The 23,976-nt window shown below is 39.2% G+C and overlaps 1 protein-coding gene across 1 annotated transcript in view; it reads right to left on the reverse strand.

The window, feature by feature from the left end:
- Positions 1-19,604, reverse strand: part of PIAS1 (protein inhibitor of activated STAT 1) — a 123,657-nt gene extending 104,053 nt beyond the window's left edge. The window contains exon 1 of the mRNA XM_082737000.1: positions 19,501-19,604. Coding sequence (XP_082593126.1) covers positions 19,501-19,524 — 24 coding nt within the window. The 5' untranslated portion in view covers positions 19,525-19,604. The remainder of the gene's footprint in view (positions 1-19,500) is intronic.
- Positions 19,605-23,976: the final 4,372 nt, after the last annotated feature.

Genomic DNA, 23,976 nt, shown 5'->3' on the forward strand with positions numbered 1-23,976 from the left:
GGTCTGACATCTGTCTTAATTACATGAACCATACTGGTAGTGTGAACCTATTAGAAATATACACATTACCTCCCTAAAATAAAAACATTATATAATTCTGCCCAATGCCCAGTCAGTATATTACTGGTATCCAAACAATAGATTACTTAGTTTGGATGGCTAAGTTAAAGAATTTTGTTCTTAATCCTACACAGAACAAAAAGTTTGTGTGTGTGTGTGTGTGTGTGTGTGTGTGTGTGTGTGTGTAATCAAAAAGTCAATGTAATTGAAGAGTAAGTGAACTGAAAAGGGAAATTAAAATAGGAGACCAATTTAGACATTGTTGATTAACACCAAAATGATACTATGAGAATGAAATAATAAGAGTGGTGGTTGGAAAGAAAAGAAAAACTAACATTAAGAAAGATGTGACAAGACTTGTATGTGGAGGGATTTTGTAGTTCAGAAGATTCAGGAAACAGAGAAGCCTTCCTTGAGTACCCAAACCAGGTCAGGTCTCCTTGTTAAATGTGCTTACTCTGTCCTTTTCATTTATAGAACTTACTACAGTTTCAGAATCATAATTTCAATGGGAAAAGTTCTGATAACAATCTATCTCTAACTTCCCAGAATTTGCATTGCTGTCCTATGTGTACCTCCACATGAATCTACTGGGTGTTCCATAAAATACACCTCCATGTTTTTTTCTCCACATTACCTTTGTTCCTGTTATTCTCTCTGCTTGAAATAACCTTCCTATGATCAACTATCAAAAGTCTTCTCCTTTAAGACCCAATCTGAAATAAGCTTAACCAGAAGTGACCTCTTACCCTTATGAATACTTTGTTAACTATTCATATGGTTACTCCTTTATGTTGCTTTCCACTGTAGTTGTTCTAGACATTTCTCTCCTCCACATGAAAGAGGCAAACTTCTTGAGGTCAGGTATGGGGCAAAGGGAGCAGAGGTAGGTATGGAGAGGCTGAATAGACTGCAACTCTAAGCACAAAAAACAGCTGAAGAGAAAGCATCGGAGAACCAATGAAAATCCACTCCCTCTCCCAAAGGATTCTTATACTGGGTTCTACAAAGACCCCTAGAGATGTCTTCCCTTCTAATTCTCATACTACTTACTGGTCATATTAGTTCTAGAAAATCACTGCCCAAAAGAAGATAATATAAGCTCCAAATTCAAGCTACACATGTAATTTTTTAAAAGCCTTTATTTTTTAAAAGATTTTATTAATTTATTTGACAGACAGAGATCACAAGTAGGCAGAGTGACAGGCGGGGGTGGGGGGGAAGCAGGCTCCCCGCCAAGCAGAGAGCCCGATGTGGGGCTCGATCCCAGAACCCTGGGATCATGACCTGAGCTGAAGGCAGAGGCTTTAACCCGCTGAGCCAGCCAGGCGCCCCTACACATGTAATTTTAAATTTTCTACTAACTATACTTTTATTTTCTTTAAGTTTTTATTTATTATTTGAGAGAGACAGAAAGAAACAGCATGAGCAGAGAGAGGGAGGAGAAGCAGACTCCTTGCTGGGCAGTGAGCACGATGCAAGGCTCAATCCCAGGACCCTGAGATCATGACCTGAGCTGAATGCAGCCGCTTAACTGAGCCACCCAGACGCCCTCTAACTGTACTTTTAAAAAGTAAAAGAAACAGGGGGCGCCTAAGTGGCTCAGTGGGTTAAAGCCTCTGCTTTCGGCTCAGGTCATGGTCCCAGGGTCCTGGGATGGAGCTCCGCATCGGGCTCTCTGCTCAGCAGGGAGCCTGCTTCCTCCTCTCTCTCTGCCTGCCTCTCTGCCTGCTTGTGATCTCGTCTATCAAATAAATAAATAAAATCTTTGAAAAAATAAAATAAAAAAATAAAAAGTAAAAGAAACAGGTAAAATCAATAATATATTTTACCTAAGCCAATATATCCAAAATATTATCATTCCAACATGTAATCAATACAAAAATTATTAATGAGATATTTTCATCCCCTTCTCACACTACGTCCTCAAAATCCATTACATATTTGCACTTCCAGTATGCCTCAATTTGGACCAGTCACACATTTCAAACACCCAACAGCCACATATGACCACTGGCTACCATACTGGATAGTGCAGCTCTAGAACAATAACCCTGTCATTTGCTGAAGGTTTTATCATCTTCCTCAGCTATTCACACTCCACCCCAATACCCTTGGCTGTATTTCTTAATTTTTTATCGTTACTCTCCACCCTCTGCCACTCACTCCCGTAGCCACACCGTGGACCTTTCTAAACCCACACTACTTCCAAAATCACTAATTCAAACACTGAATCCTCCAACTACCACCTCCTATTCTTGCTTACATACCTTCACTGCAATAATTCAACATCATAAATATCTACCACTATCCATCTGCCCCCTTATATCCAGCTTAGACACATTCCATGGTCCATCATTAAACTTGCCTCTGCAAAATTCCCTTCCCCATCTCTGCCTGGCACATTCAACTGATTCCAACTTTACAACACAGGCAGGCAGAAGAATGCATGCACACAGGCAAACAGATGGTATTATACATCTATAATCGTCGACTTTTTTAAAAAAGATTATTTATTTATTTATTTATTTATTTATTTGACAGAGAGAGATCACAAGTAAGTATGCAGAGAGGCAGGCAGAGATAGAGGGGGAAGCAGATTCCCTGCTGAGCAGAGAGCCCGACTCGGGGGCTCAATCTCAGGAGCCTGAGACCATGAGACCATGACCTGAGCCGAAGGCAGAGGCTTAACCCACTGAGCCACCCAGGCGTCCTATAATCGTCGATTTCAATGGACACAGGCATCCCACTAAATTTGCCAGTAAGCTAGTAATCAAACTTCCCATGATAATTACTTTAATCTATTCCTTGCTCCTCCCACATCTCTTCCCTCCAAAAACTACCTTTAATAAGCATACATAAAGCAAATGACTATTCAACTTTTTATATCAAAGCATTCAAAATTATTATCTGTTATTAAAAGAAAAAAAAAAAGGTTCAGAGGTGCCTGGGTGGCTCAGTTGGTTGAGCCTCAGACTTTAGGTTTGGGCTCAGGCCATGATCTCAGGGTCCTGGGAGGGGGCCCACATCCTGCTCCACAGAGTTTGCTTCTCTCCCTCTACTGCTCCCCTACCCAATGCTTGTGCACTCACGCACTCTCTCCCTCTCTCTCTTTAAAATAAATAAATAAACTTAAAAAAAAAAAACTCCAAAATTTAAAAACACCATTTCTTGCTAACTATAAAAATATGTTTTTTATAAAAATTCATATATAGAAAGGTGCAGGAGAATCAGGTTTTTTGTTGTTGTTGTTGTTTTTTTGAACCAAGATATTTTTTATGTACTTAACTGGAATACTAGAATATAAGTTTCACAAGGGCCAAGACCCAAATCTATTTCACTTCCAAATAACGACTGAGCATCTAACACAGTTATCTGACACGTAAACCAGCTCTCATTTTTACTGATGGAATGAGATCCTTGCTTTAACCAACTGAGATATGAAAGGCCAAATTTGAAACAGGTTAAGGGAAGAAAAGGGGAGAGTGCTTATTTGTTTCCAAGGTTTAGCACAGAATGTATATAGCCCAGTAAAGAAATAATTACACTTTACATGAAACTTTTTAAAAAATGTATCAAACAAAATAATGAAAAAATATATTAAGTATAACACAAACTTTAATGGCTTATGCTTCCACCAAAAGCTAGACTTTTCTCACCACTTCAATTAAACTTCCTCATGGGTTACAGGATGAACACATATAAATCTAAGCACTTTTCAAAACTTAACCAAGTGTCCATCACTGTGGTAATTACTTAAGACCCTTTGTCTTCCCCAAAAATCAACAGACACAATTGCTAGATTCTATGGGCATATACATTTACCACAGTTATGCATGTTTTCATAATGAGGTCTCTAAAACTTTCCTCTCCACCTCCATCTATGGAATCTTCCTCTTCAAAAAGCTGTACCAAATCTAGGAAATTTATAAGACTATGATATATAATTAGATGGTTTAATTAGAAGCAACAGCTTAAAAACAACCTTACAAGTAAATAATATACATAACTAATATTTCATTATCAGTTTTGACTTTAAAAGCAACTTATTAATACAAATTACGTAAAAGGAACTAGAAAGGAATAGGATGAGGGAGCACCAAAAAAAGCCTCAAAGTTTTGGAATACTCTATTAAGTTGGATGTTTTGTTAATCTTCTACAAGTTATACATTCCTCAAAGTTATACATATTATTTTGTATATACATTTTCTTAAAGCAACTAGCTTTCTCTCAAAAAAGAACACAATTTCTATTATCACTAAATATAAATCTTCATTCAACATTAGCAACTATTTAAGAATGTCTATCATATATTATTAATACAGTTCATATTATGAGCTTCACAGAGTTTACAATATCCACCAACGACCATACACAAATACCTACCATATTCCCTCCCTAAAAAGAAACAAAGTAACAGCGGAATAAGAAAAAAAGGAAAGTTAAGTCATAAGCACAAAGAGCAAAAGACAATAATCAACTGGTTTAAAAAAAAAAAAAAAAGCAGGGGCGCCTAGCTGGCTCTGTCAGTCAAGCATCTGACTCATGATTTTAGCTCAGATCTTGATCTCAGGCTCATGAGTCCAGGTGTCATGCTGGGCTCTTAAAAAATAAATTAATTTAAAAAAAAAAAAAGGAAAGGAAAAGCACAGGTGCAGTCCTCTAACAACAGAAAACAAAAAATGAAAGGGAGAATATTACTAAAGGATTAACACAAGACAATTTCCTAGAAGTGAAGGACATGTGTCTCCAGACTGTGCCATCAAGTAAGTACCTTAGCACAATGACTGAAAGATACCCATACGAAGGCATTTCATGAGGATGTAAGCACACCAGGAATAAAGATCCTCAAACCTCCAGATGGGTCACATGTAAAGGTTCAAGTATGAAATGGCACTCTGTACCATGTACAATGCAAAACTTATCTTTAGGGTTACAAAAGACAAGAATATACAAGAGAAAATGTCTAACTGCTCAAATTCTACCATACTTTAAATTGTCTAGTTTCATTCAAGAGGAAAAAACAGACCTTGAAAATTTTCTGAAAACCTAAGATATCTCAAAACTCTAACAGGAAACTAACTTTCAGTAAGATCATTATCGAAGTTCAACCTTAAGGGGCACCTGGGTGGCTCAGTGGGTTAAAGCCTCTGTCTTCAGCTCAGGTCATGATCTCAGGGTCCTGGGATTGAACCCTGCATGGGGCTCTCTGCTCAGCAGGGAGCCTGCCCCCCCCTCTCTGTCTGCCTATTTGTGATCTCTGTCTGTCAAATAAATAAATAAATAAAATCTTTTAAAAAAAAAAGTTCAACCTCAAAAAAAATTAAAAATAAAAAAAAATAAATAAAAGGACTTTAAGTAAAGCTAAGTCTTTAAGTCTTTACTTAAAGTCCTTTGCTCCTAACAGATTTTGGTTAATTAGGCTTGGCAAAATACTAACCAAAAAATGAAGGATCCTTTTAAAACCATGGGTCAGGCAGGAAGGGAAGTGGGCAGAGGGCAGACATTTGGACAGGAGGGATACAAAAATCTCAAAAAAAAACTACAGTAAGTTTTTCAAGAGTTATGTTATGATAATTCTTTTTCCTACCAATCTAATTAATTCTTATGTGAAAGTTGAGGGAAAACAATCTTAAATATAATAATCCAGAAATATAAATATTCAAAGGCAAGTAAAATGTACACATCAATCATGCATGGCTTTACTACTGGTTTTAACCAGATAATTATGATGCAAGAGAGTATGTACCTGTCTCCCCACCAGACTGAATTCCTTCCCAACAGAATTGTTCTAATTATCCCTGTATTCTGCTAACTAGCACAATACCAGACACATGGCATACACTCAAATATTAAGTGAATAAATACATGACTATATGAGAAGACCTAATTATATAGAAAGTAAAATAAGTTCTCATCAACCCCAAGTTTTTAATGAGCCATGTTAAGATTATAAAAGGGGGGGCACCTGGGTGGCTCAGTGGGTTAAAGCCTCTGCTTCGGTTCAGGTCATGGTCTCAGGATCCTGGGACCAAGCCCCACATTGGGCTCTCTGCTCAGTGGGGAGCCTGCTTCCTCCTCTCTCTCTGCCTGCCTCTCTGCCTACTTGTAATCTCTGTCTATCAAATAAATAAATAAAATCTTTTAAAAAAAAATTATAAAAGGGAAAGCATTAATGGATGAAGCAATTTTTAAGTGAAAAAAAATATTTTTATATTCATAAGGCATTACTTCTTCAACCAAATAAACTAACCCCACAGCTAATTAATAAAAGCTTGAGTCTAACTATATTTGCACTTCACATCAATATCACTTTTCCCCTGATTAACTTTACCTGCAGAATTAGGTTCAATAGAAGACATACCCCTTGAATTCCAAGACCATTCACATCCTTAGCACCACCACCCCACCACATAAACACAAACATCACCTCATTCCTTCAAATGGATTATGCAGTTAGCATGACAAGACATTTCAACATCAAAAACTGGGTCACTTTTACTAAAGCTACAGATAAAACTAGAAATTATATGCAAAACAAAATGTTCAGTTATCACTCCCCACACTCAACAGAATTGATTAGATCAGTTAAGATCAGCAGATTCCAGAAAATAATGCAGGACAGTTTATCTACAAGAAAATATGTTCTAGGGGCGCTGGGTGGCTCAGCTGGTTGGGCAGCTGTCTTCGGCTCAGGTCATGATCCTAGGGTCCCAGGATCAAGCCCCACATGAGGCTCCCTGCTCAGTGGAAAGCTTGCTTCTCCTTCTCCTTCTGCCTGCCACTCTACATACTTGTGCTCTCTCTCCCTCTAACAAATAATAAATAAAATCTTTTAAAAAAAGAAAAAAAAGTAAAGAAAGTATGTTCTAAACAATTATTAGCCAACCCGTAAGTAGCAAAGTTGAACCTACTCAACCAAACTATTCAAGAGCTATAGCACATTTTTATATGCAAATAATGCGCTAATTACAAGTGAATCTTATCTAATATCCTTTCCATTGGGCATAGCAGGGTTGCCACGTGGAAATACTTTTTTTTTTTAAAGTAGGCTCCACTCCCAATGTGGGGCTTGAACTCACAACCCTGAGATCAAGAGGCACAAGCTCCACCAACTGAGACAATCAGACACCCCAGAAAAAGTTTTTAACATATCTGCCACATATACCAAGAAGTAACTTTTTAAAGAGTCTGGAATTAAGGGTTATTAACTTTTACTGTTCCCCATTCTTATTAGTAATTGCACTATTCCTGGGATAACTATTTAAATTTAGAAGTGAAAAATAATGGCAACCCTAAAGGATTCAATTACACACGAAATACCATACTTAAAAGAAAACTTTCACCTTTAAGATGTTACTTCATATTGAAACCACAGATTAGAATAACTTTTGCACAAAAATCTTTGTTTTCTATTACCTTGACACCCTAGTGAAAGATGCTTGAGGAATACAGAAGCTAAAGGCTTTTCAAATACAACTCTAAGGAAAGGTAAAAACTAGAAAAGCATTTAGAGTTTTATAATCTCTAGGTTCCACTTCAATCCCACAAGAGAGAAAGGAAGAAAACAAAAGAGGTCCAATGTAAACCAATCATCTTAGATATTTCGTAAGAACTAGTAAGATCTGATGAAAGGAGGAAATTATTGGCTGAAGTAGGTTAGGGGACATCTCTATGGATTTTTCACTTATTGAAGCTATTTCTATTCCCTACTACAGAAAAAAGCCAATCAAGGGTTGAGACATAACCTTGAGAAAATAAAAAGTTATAGAATCCCCATACCACTACTGATTTAAAGCATTTTGAGAGTAGAGTCATGCAATGCAATGCATACCATTAGTATTTTTGCCACAGAGATGCAAGATACAATAAACAGTTTCTGCTTGCAAACTGCCTTGTAAATGGGATCACTATTATCTATAAGCAAACTATTTTTTCTTTTAATTTTTTTTTTAAAATGCCATGGGTAAGAAGGTGAAAAGGATAGTCTGATTTTAAGCTATACCTGTACTGTAAATCTTATATAAACAGTGTTCAGGTTCTCAAAGTTTTTGTTCCCTGGACTCTTTTACAGTCTAGAAAATGGAGAACCCAAAAAACTTTGTTGATTAAATCTATCGATATTGGGGCATCTGGGTGGCTGATTCAGTTACGCATCCAACTCTTGATTTCTGCTCAGGGAGAGATGTTAGGGTCGTGAGATTGAGCCCTGTGTAGGGCTCCGTACTCGGCAGGGAGTCTACTTAAGATTCTCTCCCTCTCCCTCTCCCCTTTTGCCCCCCTCCTCTCTCTCTCCGTTTTAAAAAATAAGTCTTTAAAAAAAAAAAAAACTACCATATTTACTGTATTAGAAACTAAAACAGAATATTTTAAAGATTTATCATCATTTAAAAATAAGTCATTAGGGGCGCCTGGGTGGCTCAGTGGGTTAAAGCCTCTGCCTTCAGCTCAGGTCATGATCCCAGGATCCTGGGATCCAGCCCCGCATCAGGCTCTCTGCTCGGCAGGGAGCCTGCTTACTCCTCTCTCTCTCTCTGCCTGCCTCTCTGCCTACTTGTGATCTTTGTCTGTCAAATGAATAAATAAAATCTTTAAAAAATAAAAAAATAAAAATAAAAATAAAAAAATAAGTCATTATCTGTTAACATAAATCACATATTAATTTTAAATATTACATTCCAAGACAAAAAATATATTGTCGAGAAGACTGTCACTGTTTCACATTTTTGCAAATCGCTTTAATGTCTGACTTAATAAAGACGGCCTGATTCTCATATCTGCTTTTGCATTTAATCTGCTCCATGAGGTTGTTTTGACTGAAGTACAGGAAGAAAATTCAGCCTCATGCAGGTATGTACTTGGAAAAAGACAGTATTTCAATAGGCTTTTCAGATAACTATGGATATTCTCTGATCCTTCACCAAAACTCAACAAGCTGCAGTTTCTTAAAGGCTGTTGCAATATGGAATCTAAAACCATATCAAGTAAACACTTCTTACTCTGATTTACTGAAATCCATTGGTCTATCTTCTATTTCCAATGCATCTTTTTACCCATGCATGATTTTCAATACCACGCATTTAGAAAGTATTGCTTCACTGAGTTATGCAGTTCTTCCAAATGTTGACACTTGCGCTATATCGCATTTATTAGTACCACCAATAACCTTATCAAAAAGTATTGGGAAGGGGGGTGCCTTGGTGGCTCAGTAGGTTAAAGCCTCTGCCTTCAGCTCAGGTCATGATCCAGGGTCCTGGGATTGAGCCCCACATCGGGCTCTCTGCTCAGCAGGGAGCCTGCTCCCCCCCCCCCCGCTGTCCCCTGCCTGCCTCTCTGCCTACTTGTGATCTCTGTCAAATAAATAAATAAAATTAAAAAAAAAAAGTATTGGTAAGGGACACCTCAGTGGCTCAGTCAGCCAAGCGTCTGCCTTTGGCTTAAGTCATGATCCCAGACTGCTGGGATCGAATCCCACATCAGGCTCCTTGCTCAGCAGGGAGGCTGCTTCTCCCTCTGCCTGCCACTCCCCCTACTTGTGTGCTCTACCTCTCTCTCTGACAAATAAGCAAAATCTCTAAAAAATACAAATCAAAACAAAAATAAGTATTGGGAAACTGTCAAACTCAAAGTATTAAATACAAGTATTCCAAAATTCCATTTTGCCTGAAAACTTAAATTTTATCTTCAGCAACAAATATTGTCAGCTGTTTTTCTCATACAGAAAATGTCCTGAATATCCAAGTCTGTATAACCATACTTTGTCAGTCATTCTTTCAAGTAAAAATGGTATTCCATTAAAAAAGCAGCTAGTTCAGCCCATAACTCAAACAACTACACAAGATCTTTTCTTTGAGTTAACCGCTGGGTTTGGTACTCATTAAAATACTTCTATAGGTACTTCCCATTACATCACATAAAATATATTTCTAAATGGACTCAAGGATTGAGACATAATCAAATTAATATTTTTTTTTTTTGCTTAATTAAGGATACTAAGGATATCTGGCATTTATTTTTTAATTCTAAATGTATGGTGATATACTAAACGACTACAGTTTAGTGCCACTGCCTTAATTCATGTTAAGGCACCAGCAATTTCACCCACCACTGATTTTGCAAACACCAATATAATAAATAATGCCTTACTACTATTAATAGTTTTAGACTTGGACAACCCCCAGAAAGAACCTAGAGAATCACCGAAGGCCTGGAAAATGGACTTTGAGAACCACTGTAATAGCTGATGCACTACTTGCATGATTAAAAAAAGATAATTTGGGGCGCCTGGGTGGCTCAGTGGGTTAAAGCCTCTGCCTTCAGCTCAGGTCATGATCCCAGGGTCCTGGGATAGAGCCCCACTTTGGGCTCTCTGCTAGACAGGGAGCCTGCTTCCCTTCCTCTCTCTCTCTCTCTGCCTGCCTCTCTGCCTACTTGTGATCTGTCTGTCAAATGAATAAATAAACTCTTTAAAAAAAAATTTTTTTAAGGTAATTTTTTAATAGATATCCCATTATAACAAAAATGTTTAAATACACACATATACCCAAACTACTGATAGCTTGATACCTCAGAGCTGGAACTCAAAAATTATGAATGACAGAATGTGACAGATACCCTCCTAAGTCAAAAACTACTTGCCAAATACCTACCATCAGCTAGGCGCCTCTTCATTCCCCTTCTTGGGTAACTTACAGAACCCTAGAGACCAGAATGATGATTTTAATGTAAAAGAAAAATGTTTATCCTGAAATCTTTCGGATCTTTTTTTAAGATTAGACCTACATGACTGCAAGAAAAAGTCTTAAAATTCACCATAAAGCACAAGATAGCATGTTAAATTCTATTTTAAGCACTATGCCATGAAGCTAAAAACAGGCTTGCTCACATTCAGAAACCCAAATACAAAATGAACTGCTTTGGTTGCGCACTGCCAGAATCCCATAAAGAGCCTACATTCCATTTCTCCTCAAGCCAAACAACCTTTACCTGTTTTAGTTTTTATTTCTATTTTTCAGGGACACTTCAATGCTAATACCATAGCTGTTACATTAAATGTGGCAACTGTTTTTTAAAAAGCAACAGTGTAACAAAACTATCAAAACAAGAACTTTTCGACATATACATTGATAAACTCAAGAGGTAAACCTCTGTAAATATATGTACAAAATATGTACACTGTTAAAAAAAAGAATGAAATGATTTCATTTGGGGATATAACATGGAAAGATCTTCAATATATATTATTAAGTGAAAAACACAAGTCAAAAAAGATATTAGGTATAGTATGATCCCATTTGTTTTTAGAAAATATATTTATGTGCATGTACATCATTTAGTAATACTGAGTTCATTCTGTATGCCCAGTCATATCTGAATCTAGATATACACATACAATAAATTAAAAATATTATACAGGCAGAGATAAATGCCCACTCAAAGAAAAATGAATAGGTCAGAGAGAGAAGACATTTCACATGTATGAAACGTCCAAAACAGTCAAATCTACGAGAACAAAAGCAGATTAGCAGCTGCCTCAAAGTGAAATGAATTGTGGGCAGTGGGAGTGATAGCTGAAAGGTACAGGATTTCTTTGGGGAGTCAGGAAAATATTCTAAAATTAATTATGTAGATGGCTGCACAACTTTGTAAATGTATTAAAAACGAGCTAATTGTGTACCTTAAATAGATGAACTATATGGTATGTGAATTATATCTCAATAAAGCTTTTACGCTCCCCACCCCCCAAAAAACAATAGAGACCAAAGTGACTGCCTCTCAGGGAAGGAAGGGTTGAAGATGAAGGTCTTTAAAACTATACTCTACTTACTGCCACATCACTACAATCAGAAATGTAGTCACTTAAATTTATATAACTTAAAGAAAATAAAAGACAAACCTAAAAATCCTTCATAAATTATTCTAGATTTTTAAGTTTCTTTTTAAAAAAGACTATTTGTCAGAGAGAGAGAGAGAGAGAGAGAAGAAGAAGGCAAGAGTACACAGGCAGGGAGAGCAGCAGGCAGATGGAGAAGCAGGATTCCCCAGGAAGCCAGGAGCCAGATCTGGGACTTGATCCCAGGACCCCAGGAACCAGGAACCTCAGCTGAAGATAAATGCCTAACCGACTGAGCCACCAAGGTGTCCCATAAACAATTCTAGATTTTACATTATTTGAGTTTATCTACAAAGCTGCCATTAGAAAAAAAAAATGAAGATGTGAACATTTGCAATTTAGACTATCATACAACATGTGCATCAGCCCCCTTAACTAACAGAAACAAATTTTGAACATAATTTGTTCATTTCACAAATGTACCTGAAGCACCTACTATGTCCACAGGGTAGGAATGGGGGAAAATGAAGTGGTATACAAAGCAGAACACCAGTCAACAAAAAGAAGCAAACTAACAGTTCTGGCTTTAAGTTAAGGACTTTTGCTACAGAGTGAAGACAAAACACACAAAAAAATGGACTGGGATCAGACTACAGAAAATCCTGAATACCTGAGAGCTAAGACTTTATCCTGTTATCGATGGAAAGCCATTGGAGTGACAGGATGAAAAGAAATGTTTTGGGAAAATTAGCCTGGCAACCAAAGGGGGAAACTGAAAGCAAGAATAGCAGGAAAGGTAAGAAGAAGATAAAGTTTTAAAAACTAGGAACATTTGCAACAATCTCTGGAGAGTTACTGATATTTCAAAGTTACTAGTTAATGTTCAAAGGGTTTATATTTATTTTGTTTGATCTAATGTGAAACAGAAAAGGAAAAAAGGTAGTTTCTTCATTTTACTGAAATTCATGTAAGAAATTCATTACAAAGAAGGAAGTTTTACCAGTTAATTCTGAAGGGAGGAGGAGTTCGGGGCGGGGGGGCTACCATTTCATGTGATACCACTTAAACCAAAAGTAGAAGGAATCAAAAAGTAATGGGGTGCCACAGTTTTTAACATGGAAGGGGGAAGTATAATTACAAATATTTTGTGGTAAGAGAAGCAAAAAGTGCATTGCAATTACAAAATTGATAATAAAATACAATTACATACTTAAAATTTATCACCTCTTTTTAAAAATCCTAGTACTAAAACATGTTACATAAATTCAAGTTTACATGAGGACTAAATCTGACATTAAATTTAGAGTTTGAGCACTTATATGCCCTTAATCTCATCAACTATTTTTTCTACAGTGTAGTACTTTCCAGATGTTGCACAAATATTAACTCAACTGGGTGCCTGGGTAGCTCAGTGGGTTAAGCCTCTGCCTTCAGCTCAGGTCATGGTCTCAGGGTGTTAGAATCAAGACCCACATCAGGCTCTCTGCTCAGCAGGGAGCCTGCTTCCCCCCACCACCCCACCTGATGATTTCTCTATCAAATAAATAAATTAAAAATTCTAAAATATATATATTAACTCAACTGACATATCCATTTATTGACTTAACCCATAATGGTTCATATATGCATTTATTAGCTGATTTAACCCAATAAGGTTCTTCCTAAAATAGAAAAATATTTTCATTGCCTCTATAACCTCTTTCCTGTAACAACCTCCTCAAAACAATGTTACCTACCAAACTAATACTTTGGCAACACTTAGGTTTTATTTGTAGCTTTGTTTTAAAGATTTTATTTATTTACTTGACAGAGGGAGAGAGAGAGAGAGAGATCACAAGTAGGCAAGGGGGGGGTGGGGGGGAGCAGGCTCCCCGCTGAGCAGAGAGCCCAATGCAGGGCTTAATCCCAGGACCCTGAGGTCACAACCCCAGCTGAGCCAAAGGCAGAGGCTCAACAGCTCAACCCATTGAGCCACCCAAGCACCCCAACACTTAATTTTGAGAAAAAAATATGAATAAGGCAAATTCTCTTTTCTACTTTACCTATATTAATGGTCAGCACTGCTTTTCTTAAAATGTCAGTTAAAAACAGATGGGCAGGCACCTGGGTGGCTCAGTGGGTTAAAGCCTCTGCTTTCGATCGAGCCCCGCATGGGGCTCTCTGCTCAGCAGGGAGCCTGCTTTCCTTCCTCTCTCTCTGCCTGCCTCTCTGCCTACTTGTGATCACTGTCTGTCAAATAAATTTTATAAATAAATAAATAAATTTTTTAAAGATTAAAAAAAAAACCAAAAACCGTGGTCATCTAACAAAGCATATTAACTTCCAATATTTGATTTCTGTGTCAAACATACTTGAAATAAATTATAAATGCTGTTTCATACTCTATTTTATACTTTACCAAATGTTTACTTGTATTTTTATAGAATATACTCTGCCATCATTTAATAATCTTATCTGATAGGTTTATAGAAACAGAAACAAAGGTACAGACAATGAACAAAGCAAGAATTACTTATTTCACTCACAAAACTTCATCTAATCAAAATAGCATTAACACTGCTCCCTAAAGCACAGAAAAAGTTCTGTCATATCAATATATTTTTGTTAGAATAAAACATTTGCAAATCTTTATATCAGGCTGTTTGTCAAGACATTGTTTAAAAGAGCAAAAAAGTGGAACTATCTAAGTGTCCAATGATAAGGGACTAGCTGAATAAAAATACAATGTTACCTTTCAAATGATCACACAGACCTATATTTACTTACCTGGAAAGATAGCCATGAAAACAGCAGATAACACATAAAGAAAAGTGCAATCTCTTTTTGTGATGAATATACATACACATATGTTCACAGAGAGAAAGTCTAAATGGATAGATCCCCTGATGTTAACCATGATATTTCTAAGTGCTGAGATTACAGGTGTTTATTTTTCTGCTTATTTTTCAGTATTCCCTGAAACTTTGGCAAAATGATATTTGCAAGAATTAACATCTATGATGCGAACTAACAAACACCAAAATCTCCCTTGCAAAAAGCCCAAGGAATATCCAAAAATACCTTGGCATAGAGCAAGAGGGAAAGTATTAGCAACAACATAACTAGAATTCTTTGTGAGCGAGGCACCCTATGGGGCTCCAGGACATACATGGGACCTTTACAGCAGCCTATATAGTACAGGGTTTGAAATCACAAGACTTAGGTAAGTTCAAGTCCCTGCCACTTTTACTTGTATGACCCTGGGCTAGTCGTAAGACCCTGGGCTAGTCACTTACTCTTTCTGGGCTCGCTTCACCAATAAAAGAGGTAAGACCTGCCTTCCTACCTCAAAGAACTGTTGGAAAGATCAGATGAGATAATGGGTACATTATAAACGGCAACATCATGAAGTACAACATACTATAAAAAATACTATTCATTCAAACATGAAAAAAAGAAAAAGGTGCTTAATGTCAGAGCACAATACTTCAGAGAGCACTACAATCAATTCTATAAAGTAATGACCCAGGGGTTTTGTTTTTAAAGGCTTCATCATATTATCACAAACACCCAGTTTTGCAGAAACTCAAGATACTTCTTCCCAGTTCTCACTACAACCATGAGCCATTTTATTTTCTTATCCCTACTTACCACCAAGAAAGGGTACAAATTACACTGAACTCAAAAAGCCTCAGCAAGAACCCTGGTCAGCATGTTGATATAGTTCACCAAGAGAAACCTGAGATTAATCAACTATGGGCTCTCCACTAAGCACTATTGCAACTCACAGCGGTTACAAGAGACTCTGAAGAGAAAGACAATACAACGACCCAGAAGAAAACTGTAGATGAAAAAGCAGTATTTAAAAACAACTGTATGAAATACTTAAAAACTAAAGTGTTTTATAAATTGTTTTTAAATACTGTTCATAAAAATGGTGACTTAAAACAAAAGCTAACAAAATGTGGCACTTGACACCAAACCAAATTAGGGAGAATCAAATCAAATTCATGAATAAACTGTCCGGTCTATTTCCTTCTAAAATCACACCACAAAGATCAAAATTAAATGGCTATTTCTTGAAAATAAAGAGGAAGAATATGACAACAATTTCCTGACATGCTTATAGATACTTTTAAAAGCACAGTGTCAAAAGTATGGCTTCTCTTCCCATTGAATTCCATTATGTTATTCCACTAAAATGATGAACTTCCTCCCCACTGTTCCACCCGTGAGTTAAAATGACCATATAACTTGATTTGAGAGTTAATGCAAAAAACTTGTAATAAAAAAAAGTCCTTTGGGGGTGCCTAGGTGGCTCAGGTGGTTAAGCATCCAACTCCCTAATTTCTGCTCAGCTCCTCTTAGGGTTTTGAGATCAGGCCCTTGAGCCACCCCACCCCACTCCTGGCTCAGCAGGAAGTCTGCTTGAGATTTTCTTCCTCTCCCTCTGCCTCTCCCTCAACTCTCCCTGAAGCATGCACGCTCTTGCTCTCGTGTGCTTGCTCTCTCTCACTCTCTCTAAAATAAATAATCTTCCAAAAAAAAAAAAAAGGTTCTTTAAGAGGAACTACATGAAGCTGTCAGATTATTAACTTCCAAGATCATCCGGCCATCACATCCTCCTGCTTTTTAAGTTCCTAAAGATAATAAAATGCTCACTCTTTACATTCTTACAGATGTCATTTATGGGTATTCCCCTAATGAAAAATTAAACCTTTCATAAACAAATGTGCACAGAGAATTCTTTTTGATATGTATGACTCACAATCTAATTTTTATTGGCAGTATCTTCAAGTGTTGCAGCTTGCACTATTCCTACAGGAGATAGAGATCTATCCATTTTCCCCATCCAATCTTTGTAGATTATAGATTTGAAAGGACTCACTAAAATGGGCCATGAGGAAAATAATTATGAATACAATCTACAGCAAGATGATATGTGAGCTGTGAATCAGGATAACAAAAAAGTCACTATTTTCTCAAAGCCTTACAGCTGGCAATCCATTGTACTACTGTATTTTCACTTAAAGCTGAAATCTCTGGGTTTTTCTTAAATTTTATTGACTTCTTCTATCTTATTAAGAATAAATGCTATTTACTTCCAAAACAAAAAAACCATCAGAAAATATGATTTCCAAAAGAAGTGTCTTCCAAAGCTTACTGCACAGAAATTTATATACACACATTCTCAAATAACTATGGTAGGCATTCCTAAGATCATCTACCCCCTTCCCCCCCCCCAAAAAAAAACCAGCAAATCTAACCACAATCAAGCACTAAAATTTTTAACACAGCTATCAACAGCTAAGCAATTTATCACAGCTTCTAAAAGTATTGGGCACATACAATGCCAACCTGTAGGTCAAAACAGTTATTATAATTTGAAAAAATTGTACTACAGAAACACAAGAGTAGTTTTTCCACTAAAAAAAACTCAAGTAGATTTTTGAGAAAGCAAAAAGGGAGATCATTTTTAGAAAAATAATGTTTCCCCCAAGTGTTTAGCACTTATCTGATACAGGCTCATTTTTGTAAAGAGAAACTTTACCTAACAAGACTCACACCAGGGATCTGATCTATCCCCAAAGGCACTTTCTTAAAATGAGAAAGAACAAAGGAGGAAATCTCCCAGCATGTGCTTTCCATACCAGTTTCTTCAGACAGCATCAAGAGTGACAATATACCCAGCACAAGCTTTTCAGCTTTACTCTGAGGCCCATGTATAACAGAACTGATTAGCTATCATTCAAAAGGATTCCAAACAAAATAAATAGTAGAAGGAGGAGATCACAGCAACATTGTGACTACATCTTAAGAGTGAAACTATTGAAAACATCTATCTTAAAGTTGCATACTTTATATTTCAAGAGTTAATAACCTCAAAATGTTTAAATTGCTAAGGCTTTTTCATTTCAGTCAACAGTTTGAAACTGGAAAAAAACGAAACCAACCATTCCAAATCTGCACTCTGTTCAATTAATTTGTAATTAGAAGTAAATTTTAAAAGAACGACATTCAAAGCCAGCGCCTTAATATACAAATTTTGGAATGTTAATATTGCAAAATTATTGAGGAAACCGATCTTTCAGCGAAGCTTTCCACAGAAAAACTCCAGAAACAAACCCAGTGTGTGCCTGTTCTAGAAGCTGTCGTTTCAGTATAACGGAGAAATGTTTTAAAAATAATTTTTATTAAATAGAGACAGAGAACTCTCCCCAAAGATTTACAACTGTATATCCCAATCGCCGTTCTGACAGAGATGTCAGTTCTCTGGGTCAAGATATACCCAGCTGCTTGGTTCACACACAGGAAGCCACAGAGGGGAATATCGCGTTCAGAGCCTCGAAATAATACGCGTTAGTTAAAACTGCCTGCTACTAAACCAAAATTATTCAAGCGGAGCCCCATTTGTCACAATCCAATCATAAGGGTTCCACCCCCCTCCCCCAACAGCTTGTGTAGTGGTATATCTGCTTCGGTAAAGAAGCCATCATCAGGTAAAGAAGATTGGGGTGGGAGAAAAAGCGGGGAAAAGGGGGCACCCTTCCATCCAATTTCGCGAGGCGTGAGTAATTGGTACAGTTGAGAGGAACGGAGGAACGTTCTATTTATTGGGGGTTGAAGTAGGATGAGGGGAGAATTTCGTTCAAATCAACATGGCCAGCAAGATGTCCCTACAAACAAAAGGCAACGGGGGGATATAAACACGAACCATTCACCTCCATCAGCTATAGCATCGCCATCATGGTGTGTGCAGAGACCCCCAAAGGCTCCTCTCACCCTCCACACCAGGCAAAGGAAGAGAAGGAAAAGAAGGGAGAGGTAGCTGCTTCCCACCACCCACCACTGCTTCCAAATACACACCCTTCGAGGGGGGTTCTCCCCCCACTCCGGTTGCCCAGGATCAGAGAGAAAGTAACGTCCCGCCCAGGCAGACTCCCCCGCTACCCCTCAGCCGAACCCCAACGTCGGCCAGGGGCTCACTAAACTTTACCGGAGCTTCTCCCCACATCCCCACCCCACAACCCCAGGATTGCGCTGCCCACAAGCGGGGCACCCCGGGCGCCTCCTGACAGGCGGGCAGCCGGGGAGAGCGGAGTCTGGGGCGGGGGCGGCAGGGAGCCACGGAGGGGCGGGGCGGCCGGAGCCAAGTTCCCGGGGGTCCGAGGAGAGCTCCTGACAGCAGCCCGGGACTGCAAAGGAGGAAGAGGAAGCGGCTGCGGGGAGCTTTCCCAATCCCCCCTACACGAACACCCTGCCCCAGCCCCCGTTCCCCATGGGGGGGGCGGGGAAGGCTGGTGGAAGGTGAAGAAGCCGAGCCCAGAGGGCAGCCTAGGCCCCTACCTCCAGACTACCGATCTCTTCCCCCGCCACCCCCGCCAGAGGCGCCCACAACAATAACACGCCGGGGACGACCCGTCAGCGCCCCCGAGGCACCCGGGGCCCGCGGCCCGCTGTTGCCGGGCCCCCTCAGTTAGGGCCAGGCGCGCCGCTCCTCCCTACAACTCCAGGCCCGGGTGGAGTCAAGCCCGAGCGGCCCCCCAGGGCCGGACCCATCCCCCCCAGCACCAGCGGCGCCGTCTCCGCGGCCGAATATTAGAAGTGAATTCGAGCTGCGCTTTACCTTTAGTTCCGCACTGTCCGCCATCTTGCGTCTGTCAGCGCAAGCGCACTGAACCTCGCCGGGGGCCGCCGCTAGTCCCGCCCCTCTAGCCAGCCTGGCCCCGCCCTAGTCCGTCCCCTCTTGCTCCTCCACCTCCCCGACCCGCCCCCGGCCTCCGCCCCTCTCCCGGCGCTCGGAGCCCCGCCCCGGGCACGTACAGCAGCGAGACCGGCACGTACCATTTAAATAATGGCGCCAAGCGGGGAGGTTTGACAGTTACTCCCCCTTCGACCTCCCCGCCCCCCATCCTCGCTGGGCTAGCGCCTCCAGGGAAAGGCCGGAGCAAGTGGGCTGCGGGCCTAAGCCCCGCCTCTCCGCGGCCTGCGGAACCCTTCTGCAAAGCTTCGATGCCTATGGTCACAGAAACTATAATGGCCCCCTCCCCCAATCAGTGAGTCCTTTTCAGCACCTGCTACCTGCGAGGCTGCGCGTGGACTAAAAATAACAATCCGTTACATTTGAGGATCACTTGATGGAGCGTTTCCGGATTTATTAGCTCAGATCCTCCCAATGACAGCGCTGTGAGGTGGGCAGAGAAGAGATTACAATTCCCGTGGTATGTGTATAGTCCGAAGTGAAAGCTCAGAGAGGCAAACACTTTACAGGGATGACCCAAGACAAAATTCTGAAGAGGTTCATTCATTAACTTTTTGTTCAACAAGTAATTATTTAGTGATTATATACCAGTCCTGTTTCTTTATGTGTACATCGGGAAGTCAAAAAGTGCCTGCCCTCCCGTAGTTCTCTCACGGAGGAACAGACAAGTGAACCAATAAAGATACAGTTACAAATGGTGGTGAGTACCAGATGAGGGCAAAGGGTCCCGTGAGAGAAGAGGGGTTGGAAGGAGATGTACTTAATTCCTGGAAGGCTTTCTCCAATAAATTGACATTTAAGTAGATGTGATGAAAGAATTATTTCACACCTTTTCCTCTCTACTGAAAGCCTCCTATACCTCCTCCCCAACCCACACTTTTTGCTCTCAGTTTTGCTTCATTCGTCAGAGAAAACGTGAAAAGATAACAGATATGAACTCCCTTATCTTCTTACCATCAAAACTATTCCTACAGTCATAGTAACATTTGGGTTACTATGAATGAAGTGTCCCTGTGCCTATGAAAGCCAGTTCCTCTACCAGTGACCTGGATTCCTTTCCCTCCCACATTCCTAAGAACTTTACTCCTACAATCACCTCACCCTCCAGCATCATTACTTTTCCCCTATTAGATTACTCCTATCAGCATATAAACATACTGAAATTCCTCCCATCTAAAACAAACCTACCTTGATTCCAAAATCTCCTCCAGCACCACTCCATTTCTCTCTCTCCACTGCATAAATTCTCAGGTTTTTCAAGATCTTTCTATAATGATTGTTCTCTCTTCCTCACATCACATTCCCTTCTCAGCCTCCTCTTATCCAGCCTTGACTTCTCTCACCAGGATCGCCTATCAAGATTATTAATGATCTCCATGTTTCCAAAACTAATTGTCAATTCTCATTACCTAAAATGACCTCTCGGGTGAACTGTAAACAGTTGACAAGACTCCTTTCTCTTGAAATACTTTTCCTCCTGAACTTCCTTCAACATTTCCCTATCCTGATTTTCCTATTCCTTTACTGAGCCTCTTTGTCAAAATCATCTGCTGATTTCTCCTCTTTGGCTCAATCTTTAATGTTATAGTCCTCCAGGGCTCAGTCCTCACCCTCTTGTCTTCTCTGTTTTACAGTCAGGTGAATTTATCCAACTCTTTGACATTAAAATGTCTGTTTAGCCCAGACCTCCCAACCAAAATCCAGGTTCACAAATCCAACTCTCTACTTAATATCTCTGTTTCATGACTTCTAGTCATCTCAAGCTTTATGTCAAGTAGTGCCTTGATTTTACCCCCAGCCCTGTTCCTTTCCCACTGTTCTCCATGGATGGCACTGTCATTCAGCCAGCTGTTCAAACCAAAAATCTGAAAATCATCCCTGGTCCCTCTCTTTCATTCACCTCTCATATCCAATCCATCAGCCAATCCAGCTGACTCCACCTCTAAAACGTCTCCCAAGCCTGTCCGTGTCACTGGCTGGCCACTACCATCATCACCCGATTCCAAGATGCCATAATTTCACAAATGGACTGTTTAGAAAGGGTATTCAACTGAGAGGACCACGTTATGACTTTCATTGCCCTACACACTTTTGCATTCTAGGGTACAATTAAAAAATAAAATTTGACTTCATCTCTGGTTTCTGGCACAGAGCTCCTAAAACCTTTAAAATTTCCAGAGGATAGGATTGTTTTTTGTTATTCATGATGAGCCCCTTTCCACCACACCTAAGCTTGTACTAATGAGGTAAGAGAGTGTGGCTCCTCAGGAGTTTCAGGATAGGAGCTGGTCATTGGTAAGACTAAACACAAAGACTAAATACATGATTAGATAAGGGCTAGTAAACATATGGAAGTATTGGAAGGTTGGTGCCAGGGAGGGCAGGGAAGCTCTGCATCCCCACTTCATGCACTACCCCATGCATCTCTTCCATGTGGCTGTTCCTGAGTTATTTCCTTTATAATAAACTGGTAAATGTAAGTAAAGTGTTTTCCTTAGTTTTATTAGTCCAATCTAATGAATTATCAAAACTGAGCAGGCATTATAGGAACCCACAAAGCAAGTCAGCAGTACAAGTGGCCCACGGGACTGGCAACTGGTATCTGAAGTAGGGGCAGTCTTGTGGGACTGAGCCCTTAACCTGTGGGGTCTGAGCTTATCCCCAGAGTTAGTGTCAAAACTGAATTGTTGAATACTTGGTTGGCATTGGAGAATTGGTGAGGAAAGATTTCACATATTTGGTGTCAGAAAGAACCTCAGAGACCCCTTCTTCCATAAATATATAGATATATATATAATTATATTTTTAAAAACTACATTTACATTTGTTTAAATGTAGTCTTTATACATTAGTATAAAGACTAATGCAATCCAAGCAAAGTATACTTATTTTTTCTTCTGATTTCAAAGATTTAAAATATTTTTGTGTTCCCTAAAATTACTGTCCCACCCAACACATAAAAATTAACTCAGAGTTTAAATCTGAGTTAAAACTATAAAACTCTTAGGGAGTAAATCTCTATAACCTTTAATGAGACATAACTTTGCTAGACAAGGATCACACATGCATTTGTGGTAGGAATGGTATGGCCACTTTGGAAAATAGTTTGGCAGTTCTTTGAAAAGTGAAAAGGTACTCATCCTACAACTCAACAATTCTTGGACATTTATCCCAGAGAAATGAAGACTTCTTTCCATACAGGACATTGTACAAGAATGTTCTTTATAAGAGCCCCAAACTAGAAACTCTCCAAATCCTCTTAAAGGGTAAATGGCCAAACAAACTGTGATCCATGTATACCACGGAGTACTACTCAGCAATCTAACAAACAAACAAACAAACAAAAACTACTGACACATACAACAACTTGGATAAACCTCCTGGAAATTATACTGACTTAAAAAATAAAAAAACTAATCCCAAAAGGATGTTTATTGTCTGATTCTATGTATGTAACATTAATGAAATCACATAATTACAGAGATGGAGAATAGACTAGGGTTGCCAAGGTGTTAGGGATGAGGGGAAAGGGTGGTTCTTACCAATGTCAATTTCATGGTTTTGATATTACACTGTAATTTCATAAAATGTTCACTTTGGGGAAGACAGGGGAAAGGATGCATGTGGCTTCCCTATACACTTTTTTGCAATCTCTAGAGAATTGAATCTGCAATTACTTCAAAATAAAATTACACATTTTTTCATATATATATATATATATATGAATATATTTGAAAAGTATATGTGTATGTAAACATTGAAGATACAATGAATCAAAATTGTGGGGAGAAGAACACCATCAAAATGGCAGAATAGGCAACTCAGAGTCCCATACCTTCACAGAAACTTTAAAAAATAACCAGCAACTGTCAGACCAACTTTGTGAGAACTCTGGAAAATGATTAAAAGTTTATAGCAACTGAGCAAATGCTTAATCCAAAAAAAAAAAAAAGACAACTTAAAAATGGTAAGAAAGGGGCGCCTGGGTGGCTCAGTTGGTTAGGGCCTCTGCCTTCGGCTCAGGTCGTGATCCCAGGGTCCTGGGTTCGAGCCCTCCATCGGGCTCTCTGCTTGGCAGGGAGCCTGCTTCCTCCTGCCTCTCTGCCTAGTTGTGATTTCTCTCTGTCAAATGAATAAAATATTAAAAAAAAAAAAAAAGGCAAGAAAAGTTCATGATACTTTCACTTATCCCTGCCCTACTCCCTCCCTGACTTGGCAGCAATCTGGAAGACAGCAGCCCACCTTCCCAGGATGGAGTCCTGGTCCCTGGAAATCCGTATGTTCCTCTGTTCTAATCTTCCTGGGAGTGAGCTGAAGGACTCTTCTTGCAAGCCCTATCTC

The sequence above is a fragment of the Mustela nivalis genome, assembly GCF_964662115.1.
Source record: "Mustela nivalis genome assembly, chromosome: 6".
In the NCBI taxonomy this organism is placed as follows: domain Eukaryota; kingdom Metazoa; phylum Chordata; class Mammalia; order Carnivora; family Mustelidae; genus Mustela; species Mustela nivalis.